This window comes from Tursiops truncatus, chromosome 6 (genome assembly GCF_011762595.2).
Source record: "Tursiops truncatus isolate mTurTru1 chromosome 6, mTurTru1.mat.Y, whole genome shotgun sequence".
NCBI classification, from domain to species: domain Eukaryota; kingdom Metazoa; phylum Chordata; class Mammalia; order Artiodactyla; family Delphinidae; genus Tursiops; species Tursiops truncatus.
Window position 1 is genome coordinate 3,461,693 of NC_047039.1, and position 17,605 is coordinate 3,479,297.

At 35.9% G+C, this 17,605-nt stretch overlaps 2 protein-coding genes across 10 annotated transcripts in view; one reads left to right on the plus strand and one right to left on the minus strand.

Moving 5' to 3' along the window:
• The window catches only part of LOC109549527 (uncharacterized), a 129,090-nt gene that overhangs the window by 58,785 nt on the left and 52,700 nt on the right, over positions 1-17,605 (plus strand). The gene's annotated exons all lie outside the window — the stretch shown is intronic.
• LOC117312543 (kynurenine/alpha-aminoadipate aminotransferase, mitochondrial) overlaps positions 5,169-17,605 on the minus strand; it is a 33,737-nt gene continuing 21,300 nt past the window's right edge. For 2 of the 3 annotated variants that reach the window (XM_073805742.1, XM_033857545.2), the window contains 2 exons: positions 6,654-6,755; positions 5,169-5,724 (listed from right to left, as the gene is read on the minus strand). In XM_073805742.1, coding sequence (XP_073661843.1) covers positions 5,683-5,724; positions 6,654-6,755 — 144 coding nt within the window. In that variant the 3' untranslated portion in view covers positions 5,169-5,682. Of the gene's footprint in view, positions 5,725-6,653; positions 6,756-6,788; positions 11,627-17,605 lie in introns of those variants that run through there. The other variant, XM_073805740.1, reaches the window with a different exon arrangement.

Genomic DNA, 17,605 nt, shown 5'->3' on the forward strand with positions numbered 1-17,605 from the left:
TTGCATCTTCATCTTCACGTGGTGTCTCCCTGCTGTGTGCATGTCTGTGTTCAAACTTCCCTGTTTTATAAGAACACCAGTCACATTAGACGAGGGCTCACCTTCATCACCTCACGTTAACTTGGTTACCTCTGTAAGGACTGTATCTTCAAAGAAGGTCACATTTCTGGTTACTAGGGGTTAAGACTCCAAAGTATCTTTTTTTTTTTTTTAAATTGCAGTATAGTTAATTTGCAATGTTCTGTTAGTTTCAGGTGTACAACAAAGTGAGTCAGTTATACATATGTATCTATTCTTTTTCAGATTCTTTTCCATGATAGGTTATTACAAGATTTCAAATATAGTTCCCTGTGCTATACAGTAGGACCTTATTGTTTATCTATTTTAGATATAGTAGTGTGTACATTTTAATCCCAAACTCCTAATGTATCCTCCCCCTCCCTCTGCCGCCACCCCTCGAGATCCCCTTTGGTAGCCATAAGTGTGTGTTCTATGTCTGTGAGTCTGTTTCTGTTTTGTAAATAAGTTCATTTGTATCTTTTTTTCTTTTTTAAGATACCGCATTTAAGTGATATCATATGATATTTGTCTTTCTCTGTCTGACTTACTTCACTTAATATGATAATCTCTAGGTCTCCCCATGTTGCTGCAAATGGTGTTATTTCATTCTTTTTTTTATGACTGAGTAATAGGTACCACATCTTCTTTATCCAGTCATCTGTCATGGGATAGCTAGGTTGCTTCCATGTCTTGACTATTGTAAATAGTGTTGGTATGAACATTGGGGTTCATGTGTCTATTTGAATTAGAGTTTTCTCCAGATATATACCCAGGAGTGGGGTTGCATGACCATATATTAACTCCATTTTAGTGTTTAAAGTAACCTCCATACTGCTCTCCTTAGTGGCTGCACCAGTTTACATTCCCACCAAAGTGTAGGAGGGTTGATTTTTCTCCACACCCTCTCCAAAATTTATTATTTGTAGACTTTTTAATGATGGCCTTTCTTATTGGTGTGACATGGTACCTCATTGTAGTTTTGATTTGCACCTCTGTAATCATTAGCGATGTCGAGCATCTTTTCATGTGCCTGTTGGCCATCTGTAGGTCTTCTTTGGAGCAGTATCTATTTAGGTCTTCTGTCCATTTTTTGATTGGCTTGTTTGTTTTGTTGATATTAAGCTGTATGAGCTCTTTGTATATTTTGGAAATTAATCCCTTGTCAGTAGCATCTTCTGCAAATATTTTCTCCCATTCTGTAGGTTGTCTTTTTGTTTTGTTCATGGTTTCCTTTGCTCTGCAAAATCTTTTAAGTTTAATTAGGTCCCACCTGTCTATTTTTGTTTTTATTTCCATTACTCTAGGAGAGGATCCAAAACGATATTGCTGCCGTTTCTGTCAAAGAACGTTCTGCCTATGTTTTCCTCTAGGTGTTTAATAGTATCCAGTATTACATTTAGGTCTGTATACCATTTTCAGTTTATTTTTGTTTATGGTTTAGAGAGTGTTCTGATTTCATTCTTTTATATGTAGCTGTCCAGTTTTCCAAGCACCACTTACCGAAGAGACCGTCTTTTCTCCATTGTATATTCTTGCTTTGTTTGTCGTAGATTAATTGACCGTAAGTTTGTGTGTTTATTTCTGGGCTTTCTATCCTGTTCCATTGATCTATATTTCTGTTTTTGTGCCAATACCATACTGTTTTGACTGTAGCTTTGTAGTAAAACCTGAAGTCAGGTAGCGTGATTCCTCTGCCTCTGTTCTTATTTCTCAAGATTGCTTTGCCTCTTAGGGGTCTTTTGTGTTTCCATACAAATTTTAAAATTATTTGTTCTAGTTCTGTGAAAAATGCCATTGGTAATTCGATAGGTATTGTGTTGAATCTGTAGATTGTCTTGCATAGTATGGTCATCTTAACAATATAGATTCTTCCAGTCCAAAACACAGTATATCTTTCCATCTGTTGTGTTGTCTTCTATATCTTTTATCAGCATCTTATAGTTTTCAGAGCACAGGTCTTTGCCTCCTTAGGTAGGTTTATTCTTAGGTAGTTTATTCTTTTTGGTGCTGTAGTTAATGGAATTGTTTCTTTAATTTCTCTTCTGATATTTCCTTGTTCATGTATAGAAATGCAACAGATTTCTGTAAAGTAATTTTGTACCCTGCAAATTTATGGAATTCATTAATGAACTCTAGTAGCTTTCTGGTGGTGTCTTTAGGATTTTCTATGTATACTTCATGTCATCTGCAAACAGTGAGAGTTTTACATCTTCTTTTCCAATTTGGATTCCTTTAGTTTCTTTTTCCTGTCTGGTTGGTGTGGCTAGGACTTCCAAAACTATGTTGAATGAAAGTGGTGAGAGTGGGCATTCTTGTCTTGTTTCTGAGCTTAGTGGAAATGCTTTCAGCTTTTCACTGTTGAGAATGATGTTAGCTGTGAGTTTGTCATATATGGCTTTATTATGTTGAGATATGGTCCCTTTATGCCCACTTTCTGAAGAGTTTTTATCATAAATCGATGTTGAATTTTATGAAAAGCTTTTTCTGCATCTATTGAGCTGATCATATGGTTTTTATTCTTCAGTTTGTTAATGTGACGTATCACATTGACTGATTTCCGAATATTGAAAAATCCTAGCATCCCTGGGATAAATCCCCTTGATCATGGTGTATGATCATTTTAATATATTGTTGGAGTTGATTTGATAGTATTTTGTTGAGGAATTTTGCATCTATGTTCTTAAGTGATATTGGCGTGTAAATTTCTTCTTTTTTTTTTTAATGATATCTTTATCTGGTTTTGGTGTCAGGGTGATGGTGGCCCCATAGAATGAGTTCGTAAGTGTTCCTTCCCCTGCATTTTTTTCTGGAATAGTTTCAGAGAATGGGTGTTAACCCTCCTCTAAATGTTTGGTAGAATTCACCTGTGAGGCCGTCTGGTCCTGGACTTTAAAGTTTCTGATTCAGTTTCAGTACTGGTAATTGGTCTGTTCATATTTTCTATTTCCTCCTGGTACAGGCTTGGTACCTTCCTAAGAATTTGTCCATTTCTTTGTCCGTTTTATTGGTGTATAGTTGCTTGTAGTAGTCTCTTATGGTCCTTTGTATTTCTCTGGTGTCAGTTGTAACTTCTCCTTTTTTATTTCTAAGTTTATTGATTTGAGTCCTCTCCCTTTTTTTTCTTGATGAGTCTGGCTAACAGTTTGTCAATTTTGTTTATCTTTTCGAAGAACCAGCTTTTAGTTTCATTGATCAATAGGGAAGCATTAACGACTTTCTTACATGGGCGGCGGGGGGGTGGGGCAGTTTCCTAAAGTGGACAAGTCAATATTTAAATTTAATTCAGAAGGAAACCATGCCAAATGACAGCTGTTTTCTTTTTATGGCTGTTCCTATTTGCCTTATATATTGAGGTGCACCTATGTTGGGTGCATATATATTTACAATTGTTATATTTTCTTCTTGGATTGATCCCTTGATCATTATGTAGTGTCCTTCTTTATCTCTTGTAATAGTCTTTATTTTAAAGTCTCTTTTGTCTGATATGAGAATTGCTACTGCAGCTTTCTTTTGATTTCCATTTGCATGAAATACCTTTTTTCAACGTCTCACTTTCAGTCTGTGTGTGTCCCTATATCCGAAGTGGGTCTCTTGTACACAGTGTATATAAGGGTCTTGTTTTCATTTCCATTCAGTCAGTCAGTGACTTTTGGTTGGAGAATTTATTCTGTTTATGCTTAAGGTAATTATGGATATGTATGTTCTTATTGCCATTTTATTAATTGTTTGAGGTTTGTTTTTGTAGGTCATTTTTCTTCCCTTCCTCTTTTTCTCATCTCCTCTGATTCGATGACTAAGTTTAGTGCTGTGGTTGGATTCCTTTTTCGTTTTTGTGTGTGTATCTATTGTAGATTTTTGGTTTGAGGTTACCATAGGTTTTGATATAGCAGTCTGTATATAAACAAGGTTGTTTTAAGTTGCTGGTCTTTTAATTTCAAATGCATTCCAATATCCTGCATTTGTGCTCTTTTCTTCTCATGATTGGTGGTTTTGCTATCATACGTGTTTGTGGATGATTTCCTATGTTTGCTGTATGTTCGCCTTTACCAGTGAGCTTTTCCATTCATCATTTTCTTGTTTCTAGTTGTGGCCTTTTCGTTTCTGCCTAGAGAAGTTCCTTTAGCATTTGTTGCAAAGCTGGTCTGGTGGTGCTGAATTCTCTTAGCTTTTGCTTGTCTGTAAACTTCTGATTTCTCCATTGAATCTGCATAAGAGACTCTGCTGGCTAGAGTATTCTGGGTTGTAGGTTCTTACCTTTCATCACATTAAAGATATCATGCCACTCTTTTCTGGCCTGCAAAGTTTCTGTTGAGAAACCAGCTGGTACCCTTATGGGAATTCCCTTGCATGTTATTTGTTGCTTTTCTCTTGTTGCTTTTAATATTTTTTCTTTGTCCTTAATTTTTGTCAGTTTGATTACTGTGTGTCTTGGCGTGTTCCTCCCTGGATTTATACAGCCTGGAACTCTCTGTGCTTCCTGACAACTGTTCATTTTAGGTCAACTTGAAAGAGCCATATTGATTCCCACCAGGACCAAACGCTGCAGCTCATTCATATGCTGGGAAAATACTAACTGTGATGGAAATGTTTACATACACAAGGATGGTGAGAATGACAGTGACATAAACTTCCTAGTTCCTTAAAGGACCTGATGACCTTACAAGGATGGGGCTTGGAATGCTGGTAAATTGTTATACAGCAATGGAAAATGTATACAGGGTGTTTATGATACTGTCCTAATGAGATCCCATTCTTGTACATATTACATGTACATGCATAGGAAACATCTAAAAGAATGGATATGAATGTTGGGGGTGAGACACCCAGTGGCTTTTACTTTATTCCTTATACTTACTGGGTTGTTTGAAAAAAATTAAGTGAGCATATATTTAATAATCAGATAGGAAAAATAAAGATCTTAAAGGTGAGCAAGAAAATCATTAAAAGTATATCCTAAGTACCTCAAAGGAGTCTAGTAGATTGAAATTACATAACTGATAAGAACGTGCTTTTGAAAGTTGTGTAGTTTCATAAAAATACAACATAGTACCTTTTTCACTGTCCTTAATCTCTCCTCCTTACTTAGAATTAATAGGCAGACGTTTAGGTATGTTTAGATTCAGAATTTTATTTTAAATAGATTTCTGTGCCATAACATAATGTCTGTGATACTCTTACTAAAAATTATGTATAACGGTCAAATTCTAACAATTTTTGCAAAAAGCTCTCATTACATTTTCTTCAAAATAGGAGAAGTTCACATTATATACCATTTTGAACATGATTGTTTGCTTACAAATAATTTACTGTAAAAATGTTATTTTCAAAGAAAACTTATGGGAAACGATAAAGCAACTACAAAAATCTTTATAATAAAATCCAGGATAAAAATATTTTTTTGTGGATTGAAAATTTATCAATATGTATATGTGGATTATAAATATAATTTGGCAATCTGATGCATTCAAGGGCACTTTAAAAGTTGTCTAGTTAAATTACTACAGATATGACATGTTTGGTGAAACCCAATCTGTAAGTCTGACACCAACAATCATTTCTTCCTGCTAAAACATAGAAATAATTTATCTGAAAACCGTGAGTGCTATGAAGAGTTCGATTTCTTCATAAAGATTCCTTTATAAGTTGGGCTAATCCCTGGAAGGCCTAAAAGCGAACAGAGAGAAGAATTAATAAAGTTAGGATGCCGTTTAGGAAAAGTCTGTCATAACTTGAGAAATTTAAACAAAGAGTATCCATCTTAGGTTGAGATCAGACAGTGAAAAGTCAGGATTAACCTCAGTTTTATCTGGGTCAGAGGCCGTCATGTCCACTAATATACGTAGACGGAAGCACATCAGAGGCCCAGGAAATTTTTCAAATCCTTATTCCCTCAAGATCATCATCTTCTCCCAGAACACGAATTATTTTTTTCATATACTCTCTCACCTGCACATGCCTTCTGTATAGTTTCAGTTGTCCAGCTCTATGCATATATAACTTATGAAAAGCATATTTAGTGACATGAGAAAGCAAGTCAATCAAGAACACAGCCGGAGACAGCCCATCTCCAAGGATAAGTATACACTCTTCTTACACTTCCTGGACTCTTCAGTTTATGGCTCTTCTGTGGGTTCCCGACATACAGTTCTTAGGAACTTGCTTCTTGGTTTCCTGTAATCCTGGTTAAAGCTGAACTTTGTGATTAAGCAATTACTTAACTCCAATCATTCATATTATTCTATTTGACCCTTCCACCAGAGATAGAGATGGATGGCTTCATGAATTTGTACTATGGCTCATGTTAATTCTATGAAGAAATGAAAGAGTTTTTCTTTTTAACGTGTTGATAATTTGCCAACACTGTTGAACAGGTCTGTCATGTATTCATGAAAGCAATAAAATTCAACTCCAATTTGGTCGCATCATTTGTCTATAGAAGCCTGGCAACTTCTCTGAATGGTAGTTTGTGACTTTCCAACCAATACCCATTTTTCAGAAACCCAAGAAGATATCAAATAATGTTGTAACTCACAGAATGAACACAAAAAATAAATGGATATCTACTTTTACTCTAAAGAGAATATTGTACTCACCATGTCCATCTGCTCTGGAGAAGCTAAAGAGAAGGATGCTCTGAAGTAGGGGCAAGGAGCTGAACTATCAAGGTAGAAATGATATCCAGGAAGCATGAATATCTAAGAGAGTTTATGGAAAACAGGTGATGTACCATTAAAGAAAATTAAAAGGAAATATAGGTGAATCTAATCTCAGAGTGGAGGATGACTTTTAAACTTAAAAAGCAATGAAAGAAATAACAAGAGAAAAATCAATTTATATAAAATTACTGCATGTCGTACAATAAAACTAAAAGCATAGAAATCAGTGTTTACAATAAATACAGCAATTCTACTTCTTCTCCATATATTATAAAAAATGCACAGACACAGAGGAAAAACTTTAAAATGGACAAGGACAGCTTATTCAATAAATAGAAATGGTAATAAACATGAATAAATGTTTAACATAACTAGAAAAGTAATATAAATCCAAACAATGAAATATCATTAAAAAATTTATTTTATTTCATTTTTTTAAGTTAAACTATAGCTGATTTACTATGTTGTGTTAGTTTCGGGTATACAGAATAGTGATTCAGTTATACATATGTGTATATGTATATATATATCAATCTATCTATCTTTTCTTTTTCATATTCTTTTCCCTTATAGGTTATTATAAAATACTGAATATAGTTCCCTGTGCTATACAGTAGGACCTTGTTGGTTATCTATGTTATACATAGTAGTGTATACATGTTAATCCCAAACTCCTAATATATCCCTTCTCCCCTTTCCCCTTTGGTAACCATAAGTTTGTTTTCTATGTCTGTGGGTCTATTTCCATTTGTCAATAAGTTCATTTGTATAATTTTTTTAGATTCCACATATAGTGATATCATATGATATTTGGTTTTTTTCTGTCTGACTTCACTTTGTGTGGTAATCTCTAGGTCTATCCATGTTGCTGCAAATGGTATTATTTCATTCTTTGTTTATGGCTGAATAATATTCCATTGGATATATGTACCACATCTTCTTTATCTATTCATTTTTTGATGAACATTTAGTTTGCTTCCATGTCTTGGCTATTGTAAATAGTGCTGCAATGAAACATTGGGGTGCATGTATCTTTTTGAATTATACCTTTCTCCATATATATATTCCCAGGAGTGGGATCCCTGGATCATATGGTAACTCTATTTTTAGTTTCTTAATGAACCTCCATACTGGTTGCACCAATTAAAATTCCCACCAATAGTGTACGAGGGTTCCCTTTTCTCCACACCCTCTCCAGCATTTATTATTTGTAGACTTTTTGATGATGGGCATTCTGTCTGCTATGAGGTGATACCTCGTCGTAGTTTTTTTTTTTTTTTTTTTTTTTTTTTTTTTTGGGGTACGCGGGCCTCTCACTGCTGTGGCCTCTCCCATTGCGGAGAACAGGCTCCGGTCGCGCAGGCTCAGCAGCCATGGCTCTCGGGCCCAGCCGCTCCGCGGCATGTGGGACCTTCCCTAACCGGGGCACGAACCTGTGTCCCCTGCATCGGCAGGCGGACTCTCAACCACTGCGCCACCAGGGAAGCCCTCGTCGTAGTTTTGATTTGATTTTCTCTAATAATTAGTGATATTGAAAATCCTTTCATGCGCCTGTTGACCATCTGTATGTCTTCTTTGGAGAAATGTCTTTTTAGGTCTTCTGCCCAATTTTGGATTGGGTTATTTGTGTTTTTTTTTTCTTTATATTGCGCTGTATGAGCTGTTTCTATACTTTGGAAATTAATCCTTTGTCTGTCACATCATTTGCAAATATTTGTTCCCATTCCGTAGGTTGCCTTTTTGTTTTCTTTATGGTTTCATTTGCTGTGCAAAAGCTTTTAAGTTTAACTAGGTCCCATTTCTTTATTTTTGTTTTTATTTCCATTACTCTAGGAGACAGAGCAAAAATGATATTGCTATGATTTATGTCAAAGAGTGTTCTGACTGTTTTACTGTAGGAGTTTTATAATATCCAGTCTTATATTTAGGTCTGTAAACCATTTTGAGTTTATTGTTGTATATGATCTTTGAGAATGTTCTAATTTCATTCTTTGACATGTAGCTGTACTGTTTTCCTAGCATCCTTTATTGTAGAGACTGTCTTTTCTCCATGGTATATTCTTGCTCCTTTGTCATAGATTAATTGACCATAGGTGTGTGGGTTTATTTCTGGGCTCTCTATACTGTTCCATTGATCTATATTTCTGTTTTTGTGCCACTACAATACTGTTTGGATTACTGCAGCTTTGTAGTGTAGTCTGAAGTCAGGGAATGTGACTCCTCCAGCTCCGTTCTTCTTTCTCAAGACTACTTTGGCTGTTAGGGGACTTTTGTGTTTCCATACAGATTTTAAAATTATTTGTTCTAGTTCTGTGAAAAATGACCTTGGTAATTTGATAGGGATTGCACTGAACCTGTAATTGGCCTTGGATAGTAAAGTCATTTTGACAAAATTGATTCTTCTAATCCAAGAACATGGTGTATCTTTCCATCAGTTTGTGTTGTCTTCAATTTCTTTCATCGGCATTTTATAGGTTTCCGATTACAGGTCTTTTGCCTTTTTAGGTAGGTTTATTCCTAGGTATTTTATTCTTTTAGATGTGATGGTAAATGGGATTTTTTCCTTAATTTCTCTTTCTGATCTTTTGTTGTTAGTATATAGAAATGCAACAAATTTCTGTGTATTTATTTTGTATCATTCAACTTTACTGAATTCATTGATGAGCTCTAGTAGTTTTCTGGTAGTATCTTTAGGAGTTTCTATGTATAGCATCATCTGCAAACAGTGACAGTTTTACTTCTTCTTTTCCACTTTCGATTCCTTCTATTTCTTTTTCTTCTGTGATTGCTGTGTCTAGGTCTTCCAAAACTTTGTTGAATAAAAGTGGTGAGTGTGGGCATCCTTGTCTTGCTCCCAATCTTAGAGGAAATACTTTCAGATTTTCACTGTTGAGTATGATGTTAGCTGTGGGTTTTTCATATATAGCCATTATTATGTTAAGGTGTATTCCCTCTGTACCCGCTATCTGGAGAGTTTTTATCATAAATGTTGAATTTTATCAAAAGCTTTTTTGTCTCTATTGAGATGATCATATGGTTTTTATTCTTCAATTTGTTAACGTGGTGTGTCACACAGATTGATTTGTGGATATTGAAAAAAACTGCAAAAAATACAAACATGTGGAGGCTAAACAATATGCTACTAAACAACCAGTGAATCATGGAAGAAATTAAAGAGAAAATCAAAAAATACCTAGAGAGAAATGAAAATGAAAACATGATGATCCAAAACCTGTGGGATGCAGCAAAAGTAGTTCTAAGAGGGAAGTTTATAGTAATACAGTCATACCTTGGGAAACAAAAAATCTCAAATAAATAACCTAACCTTACACCTAAAGCAAATAGAGAAAGAAGAACAAACCAAACCCATAGTTAGTAGAAGGAAAGAAATCATAAAGCTCAGAGCAGAAATAAATAGAGACTAAGAAAACAATAGAAAAGATCAATGAAACTAAAATGGAACTTGGGTCTCTGACTCACGGCAGGAGCAGAAGAGGTTATAGACCACGTCTTTGAAAACTGTGCATGAGTCAGAACTAAGCTGGGTTGTGTTAAGTCTTTGAGATTGTTGTCTAGTAAAATCATGACATTCAGAACTGTAAGAAACTGCTTTTTTTTTCATGGTGTAAATCTGGCCCCTGGTTGTTGAAGTTAGGTGAGCTGGGAATGAAATGATTTGGGGGCATTCTGGGGAGAAAATTTCAAGGCAGAAGATGAGTTGGTTTTTTTTGTCCTGATTAACAATGAAATGAAAACCATAATTTCTACCAATATTGTGGAACAGCTTAGGGATGTGCCAGAAGCAAGTTTCTGTAGAGAAGGAGGGGATGGTAATAATCTCCTTGCAAGATAACCAAAATTTGGGCTAAGGCAGCAGTGTTAGAGATTACTTAGAAAAGGTAAAGAAAGGTATGTGCAACAGGGTATATGGAGTAAAAGAAAGGGACTGAAAAAAAATGACAATAAATATGAAGTCTGTATCCTTAGCTCCTAGTTCAGGGATACACACATCAAATGTTCTGGAGAATAATGGCATTGATAAGAAAGCAAAAATAAAAAAGTAATAAAATTGATTTATTGCACTAAAATGCACTTATATGAGTTAAGTCATTTAAGTATTTATTAAGCACTTTCTATGTGCTGTTATTAGCATTAAAACAATTAATAAAGCATGAGTCCTGAGGTCAAGTATGATGATTACAGGGAATGAGTGACTTTCCCAGGGAGTGGATTGGCTCTTGGGTCCAGGCAGCCAGTTCCCAGTTCTGACCTCTAGACTGTCTCTTATGCTCTAGCACAGGAGTTTGCCAACAACAACAGGATCTGTTCTTTGTACTCACTGCCTCAAGACAGAAGTGGTACTAGAAACAGAACTTGGTGTTTACAGAAGAGTGACTAACATGATAAAGGAATTAATTAATGGCAAACGGTTGATTGATTTTGTAAATTGGAAAGCGACACAGAAGCATATTTAGACGTCTCAGCTTAATTAGTGCCTCTGAATGAAATCTAAGTAGACATGATTTAAGTACAAAAGGAGAAAAAAAACCTAGAAGAAATCCTTGCGGATTAATTTTAAGTGAAAAAAACAGGATATAAACTTTTCTGTGTAATTTTAATCATGTAACATAATTGCAGAGCATTATTTAAGAAAAACCCAGACTAAAAAATGGGTAGAAGACCTGAATAGATGTTTTTCCAGAGAAGAAATGCAGATGAACAACAGGTACATGAAAAGATGCTAAACATCACTAATCAACAGGGAAATGCAAATCAAAACAAAGAGATATCACCTCTTACCTGTAAGTATGGATATTAACAAAAAGAACACAAATAGCAAGTGTTGGCGAGGATGTGGAGAATAGGGAACCCTCCTCCGCTGTTGGTGGGAGTGCAAATTGGTGCAGCCACTATTGAAAACAATATTGAGGTTCCTAAAAATCTAAAACTAGAGCTACCATATGATGCAGCAATCCACTCCTGGTATATATCCGGAAAAAAGAAAACACTAATTTGAACAGATACATGCACCCCAATATGCATTTCAGCATTATTTATAATAGCCAAGATATAGAAACAACCGAAGTGTCCATCAACAGATGAATGGATAAAGAAGATGTGGTATGTGTGTATACACACACACACACACACACACACACACACGCGCGCGCGTGCGCGCACACACACACACACACACAATGGAATACTACTCAGCCATAAAAAAGAATGAAGTCCTGCCATTTGTGACATGAATGGACTTGAGGGGTATTATGCCTCGTGAAATAAGTCAGAAAAAGAGAAATAACATGTTATCACATATATGCAAAATCTAAAAAAATAAAATGAATAAATACAACAAAAAGAAACAGGCTCACAGATAATACAGAACAAACTGGTTGTTACCAGTGGGAAGAGGGAAGGGAGGAAGGACAAAATAAGGGTAGAGGATTAAGAGGTACAAACTATTATGTATAAAATAAAGAAGATACAGGATTTATTATACAGCACAGGGAATACAGCCAATATTTTATAATAACTTTAAATGGAGTCTAATCTTTTTTTTTTTTTTTTTTTTTTTAACATCTTTATTGGAGTATAATTGCTTTACAATGGTATGTTAGTTTCAGCTTCACAACAAAATGAATCAGTTATATATATACATATATTCCCATATCTCTTCCCGCTTGCGTCTCCCTCCCTCCCACCCTCCCTATCCCACCCCTCCAGGCGGTCACAAAGCACCTAGCTGATCTCCCTGTGCTATGCGGCTGCTTCCCACTAGCTATCTACCTTACGTTTGGTAGTGTATATATGTCCATGCCTCTTTATCGCTTTGTCACCATTTACACTTCCCCCTCCCCATAGCCTCAAGTCCATTCTCTAGTAAGTCTGTGTCTTTATTCCTGTTTCACCCCTAGGTTTTTCATGACATTTTTTTTTTTTTTTAAATTCCATATATATGTGTTAGCATACGGTATTTGTCTCTCTCTTTCTGACTTACTTCACTCTGTATGACAGACTCTAGGTCTATCCACCTCATTACAAATAGCTCAATTTCGTCTCTTTTTATGGCTGAGTAATATTCCATTGTATATATGTGCCACATCTTCTTTATCCATTCATCCGATGATGGACACTTAGGTTGTTTCCATCTCTGGGCTATTGTAAATAGAGCTGCAATGAACATTTTGGTACATGACTCTTTTTGAATTATGGTTTTCTCAGGGTATATGCCCAGTAGTGGGATTGCTGGGTCATATGGTAGTTCTATTTGTAGCTTTTTAAGGAACCTCCATACTGTTCTCCACAGTGGCTGTATCAATTTACATTCCCACCAACAGTGTAAGAGGGTTCCCTTTTCTCCACACCCTCTCCAGCATTTATTGTTTCTAGATTTTTTGATGATGGCCATTCTGACTGGTGTGAGATGATATCTCATTGTAGTTTTGATTTGCATTTCTCTCATGATTAGTGATGTTGAGCATTCTTTCATGTGTTTGTTGGCACTCTGTATATCTTCTTTGGAGAAATGTCTATTTAGGTCTTCTGCCCATTTTTGGATTGGGTTGTTTGTTTTTTTGTTATTAAGCTGCATGAGCTGCTTATAAATTTTGGAGATCAATCCTTTGTCAGTTGCTTCATTTGCAAATATTTTCTCCCATTCTGAGGGTTGTCTTTTGGTCTTCTTTATGGTTTCCTTTGCTGCGCAAAAGCTTTTAAGTTTCATTAGGTCCCATTTGTTTACTCTTGTTTTTATTTCCATTACTCTAGGAGGTGGGTCAGAAAGAATCTTGCTGTGATTTATGTCATAGAGTGTTCTGCCTATGTTTTCCTCTAAGAGTTTGATAGTTTCTGGCCTTACATTTAGGTCTTTAATCCATTTTGAGCTTATTTTTGTGTATGGTGTTAGGGAGTGATCTAACTTCATACTTTTACATGTAGCTGTCCAGTTTTCCCAGCACCACTTATTGAATAGGCTGTCCTTTCTCCACGGTACATTTCTGCCTCCTTTGTCAAAGATAAGTTGACCATATGTGCGTGGGTTTATCTCTGGGCTTTCTATCCTGTTCCATTGATCTATCTTTCTGTTTTTGTGCCAGTACCATACCGTTTTGATAACTGTAGCTTTGTAGTATAGTCTGAAGTCTGGGAGCCTGGTTCCTCCAGTTCCTTCTTTCGTTCTCAAGATTGCTTTGGCTATTCGGGGTCTTTTGTGTTTCCATACAAATTGCAAAATTTTTTGTTCTAGTTCTGTGAAAAATGCCAGTGGTAGTTTGATAGGGATTGCATTGAATCTATAGATTGCTTTCGGTAGTAGAGTCATTTTCACAATGTTGATTCTTCCAATCCAAGAACATGGTATATGTCTCCATCTATTTGTATCATCTTTAATTTCTTTCATCAGTGTCTTATAATTTTCTGCATACAGATCTTTTGTCTCCTTAGGTAGGTTTATTCCTAGATATTTTATTCTTTTTGTTGCAATGGTAAATGGGAGTGTTTTCTTGATTTCACTTTCAGATTTTTCGTCATTAGTATATAGGAATGCCAGAGATTTCTGTGCATTAATTTTGTATCCTGCCACTTTACCAAATTCATTGATTAGCTCTAGTAGTTTTCTGGTAGCATCTTTAGGGTTCTCTATGTATAGGATCATGTCATCTGCAAACAGTGACAGCTTTACTTCTTCTTTTCCGATTTGGATTCCTTTTATTTCCTTTTCTTCTCTGATTGCTGTGGCTAAAACTTCCAAAACTATGTTGAATAAGAGTGGTGAGAGTGGGCAACCTTGTCTTGTTCCTGATCTTAGTGGAAATGCTTTCAGTTTTTCACCATTGAGGATGATGTTTGCTGTGGGCTTGTCATATATGGCCTTTATTATGTTGAGGAAAGTTCCCTCTATGCCTACTTTCTGCAGGGTTTTTATCATAAATGGGTGTTGAATTTTGTCAAAAGCTTTCTCTGCATCTATTGAGATGATCATATGGTTTTTCTCCTTCAGTTTGTTAATATGGTTTATCACATTGATAGATTTGCGTATATTGAAGAATCCTTGCATTCCTGGAATAAACCCCACTTGATCATGGTGTATGATCCTTTTAATGTGCTGTTGGATTCTGTTTGCTAGTATTTTGTTGAGGATTTTTGCATCTATGTTCATCAGTGATATTGGCCTGTAGTTTTCTTTCTTTGTGACATCCTTGTCTGGTTTTGGTATCAAGGTGATGGTGGCCTCGTAGAAGGAGTTTGGGAGTGTTCCTCCCTCTGCTATATTTTGGAAGAGTTTGAGAAGGATAGGTGTTAGCTCTTCTCTAAATGTTTGATAGAATTCGCCTGTGAAGCCATCTGGTCCTGGGCTTTTCTTTGTTGGAAGATTTTTAATCACAGTTTCAATTTCAGTGCTTGTGATTGGTCTGTTCATATTTTCTATTTCTTCCTGATTCAGTCTTGGCAGGTTGTGCATTTCTAAGAATTTGTCCATTTCTTCCAGATTGTCCATTTTATTGGCATAGAGTTGCTTGTAGTAATCTCTCATGATCTCTTTTATTTCTGCAGTGTCAGTTGTTACCTCTCCTTTTTCATTTCTAATTCTATTGATTTGAGTCTTCTCCCTTTTTTTCTTAATGAGTCTGGCTAGTGGTTTATCTATTTTGTTTATCTTCTCAAAGAACCAGCTTTTAGTTTTATTGATCTTTGCTATTGTTTCCTTCATTTCTTTTTCATTTATTTCTGATCTGATTTTTATGATTTCTTTCCTTCTGCTAGCTTTGGGGTTTTTTTGTTCTTCTTTCTCTAATTGCTTGAGGTGCAAGGTTAGGTTGTTTATTCGAGATGTTTCCTGCTTCTTAAGGTGGGCTTGTATTGCTATAAACTTCCCCCTTAGAACTGCTTTTGCTGCATCCCACAGGTTTTGGGTCGTTGTTTCTCCATTGTCATTTGTTTCTAGGTATTTTTTGATTTCCTCTTTGATTTCTTCAGTGATCACTTCATTATTAAGTAGTGTATTGTTTAGCCTCCATGTGTTTGTATTTTTTACAGATCTTTTCCTGTAATTGATATCTAGTCTCATGGCGTTGTGGTCAGAAAAGATACTTGATACAATTTCAATTTTCTTAAATTTACCAAGGCTTGATTTGTGACCCAAGATATGATCTATCCTGGAGAATGTTCCATGAGCACTTGAGAAAAATGTGTATTCTGTTGTTTTTGGATGGAATGTCCTATAAATATCAATTAACTCCATCTCGTTTAATGTATCATTTAAAGCTTGTGTTTCCTTATTTATTTTCATTTTGGATGATCTGTCCATTGGTGAAAGTGGGGTGTTAAAGTCCCCTACTATGAATGTGTTACTGTCGATTTCCCCTTTTATGGTTGTCAGTATTTGCCTTATGTATTGAGGTGCACCTATGTTGGGTGCATAAATATTTACAATTGTTATATCTTCCTCTTGGATCGATCCCTTGATCATTATGTAGTGTCCTTCTTTGTCTCTTCTAATAGTCTTTGTTTTAAAGTCTATTTTGTCTGATATGAGAATTGCTACTCCAGCTTTCTTTTGGTTTCCATTTGCATGAAATACCTTTTTCCCTCCCCTTACTTTCAGTCTGTATGTGTCTCTAGGTCTGAAGTGGGTCTCTTGTAGACAGCAAATATATGGGTCTTGTTTTTGTATCCATTCAGCCAATCTGTGTCTTTTGGTGGGAGCATTTAGTCCATTTACATTTAAGGTAATTATTGATATGTGTGTTCCTATTCCCATTTTCTTAATTGTTTTGGGTTCGTTATTGTAGGTCCTTTCCTTCTTTTGTGTTTCTTGCCTAGAGAAGTTCCTTTAGCAGTTGTTGTAGAGCTGGTTTGGTGGTGCTGAACTCTCTCAGCTTTTGCTTGTCTGTAAAGGTTTTAATTTCTCCATCAAATCTGAATGAGATCCTTGCTGGGTAGAGTAATCTTGGTTGCAGGTTTTTCTCCTTCAACACTTTCAATATGTCCTGCCACTCCCTTCTGGCTTGCAGAGTTTCTGCTGAAAGATCAGCTGTTAACCTTATGGGGATTCCCTTGTGTGTTATTTGTTGTTTTTCCCTTGCTGCTTTTAATATGTTTTCTTTGTATTTAATTTTTGACAATTTGATTAATATGTGTCTTGGCGTATTTCTCCTTGGATTTATCCTGTATGGGACTCTCTGTGCTTCCTGGACTTGATTAACGATTTCTTTTCCCATATTAGGGAAGTTTTCAACTATAATCTCTTCAAATATTTTCTCAGTCCCTTTCTTTTTCTCTTCTTCTTCTGGAACCCCTATAATTCGAATGTTGGTGCGTTTAGTGTTGTCCCAGAGGTCTCTGAGACTGTCCTCAGTTCTTTTCATTCTTTTTTCTTTATTCTGCTCTGCATTGGTTATTTCCACTATTTTATCTTCCAGGTCACTTATCCGTTCTTCTGCCTCAGTTATTCTGCTATTGATCCCATCTAGAGTACTTTTAATTTCATTTATTGTGTTGTTCATCGTTGCTTGCTTCATCTTTAGTTCTTCTAGGTCCTTGTTAACTGATTCTTGCAATTTGTCCATTCTATTGTCCATTCTATCTCCAAGATTTCGGATCAACCTTACTATCATTATTCTGAATTCTTTTTCAGGTAGACTGCCTATTTCCTCTTCATTTGTTAGGTCTGGTGGGTTTTTATCTTGCTCCTTCATCTGCTGTGTGTTTTTCTGTCTTTTCATTTTGCTTATCTTACTGTGTTTGGGGTCTCCTTTTTTGCAGGCTGAAGGTTCGTAGTTCCTGTTGTTTTTGGTGTCTGTCCCCAGTGGCTAAGGTTGGTTCAGTGGGTTGTGTAGGCTTCCTGGTGGAGGGTACTAGTGCCTGTGTTCTGGTGGATGAGGCTG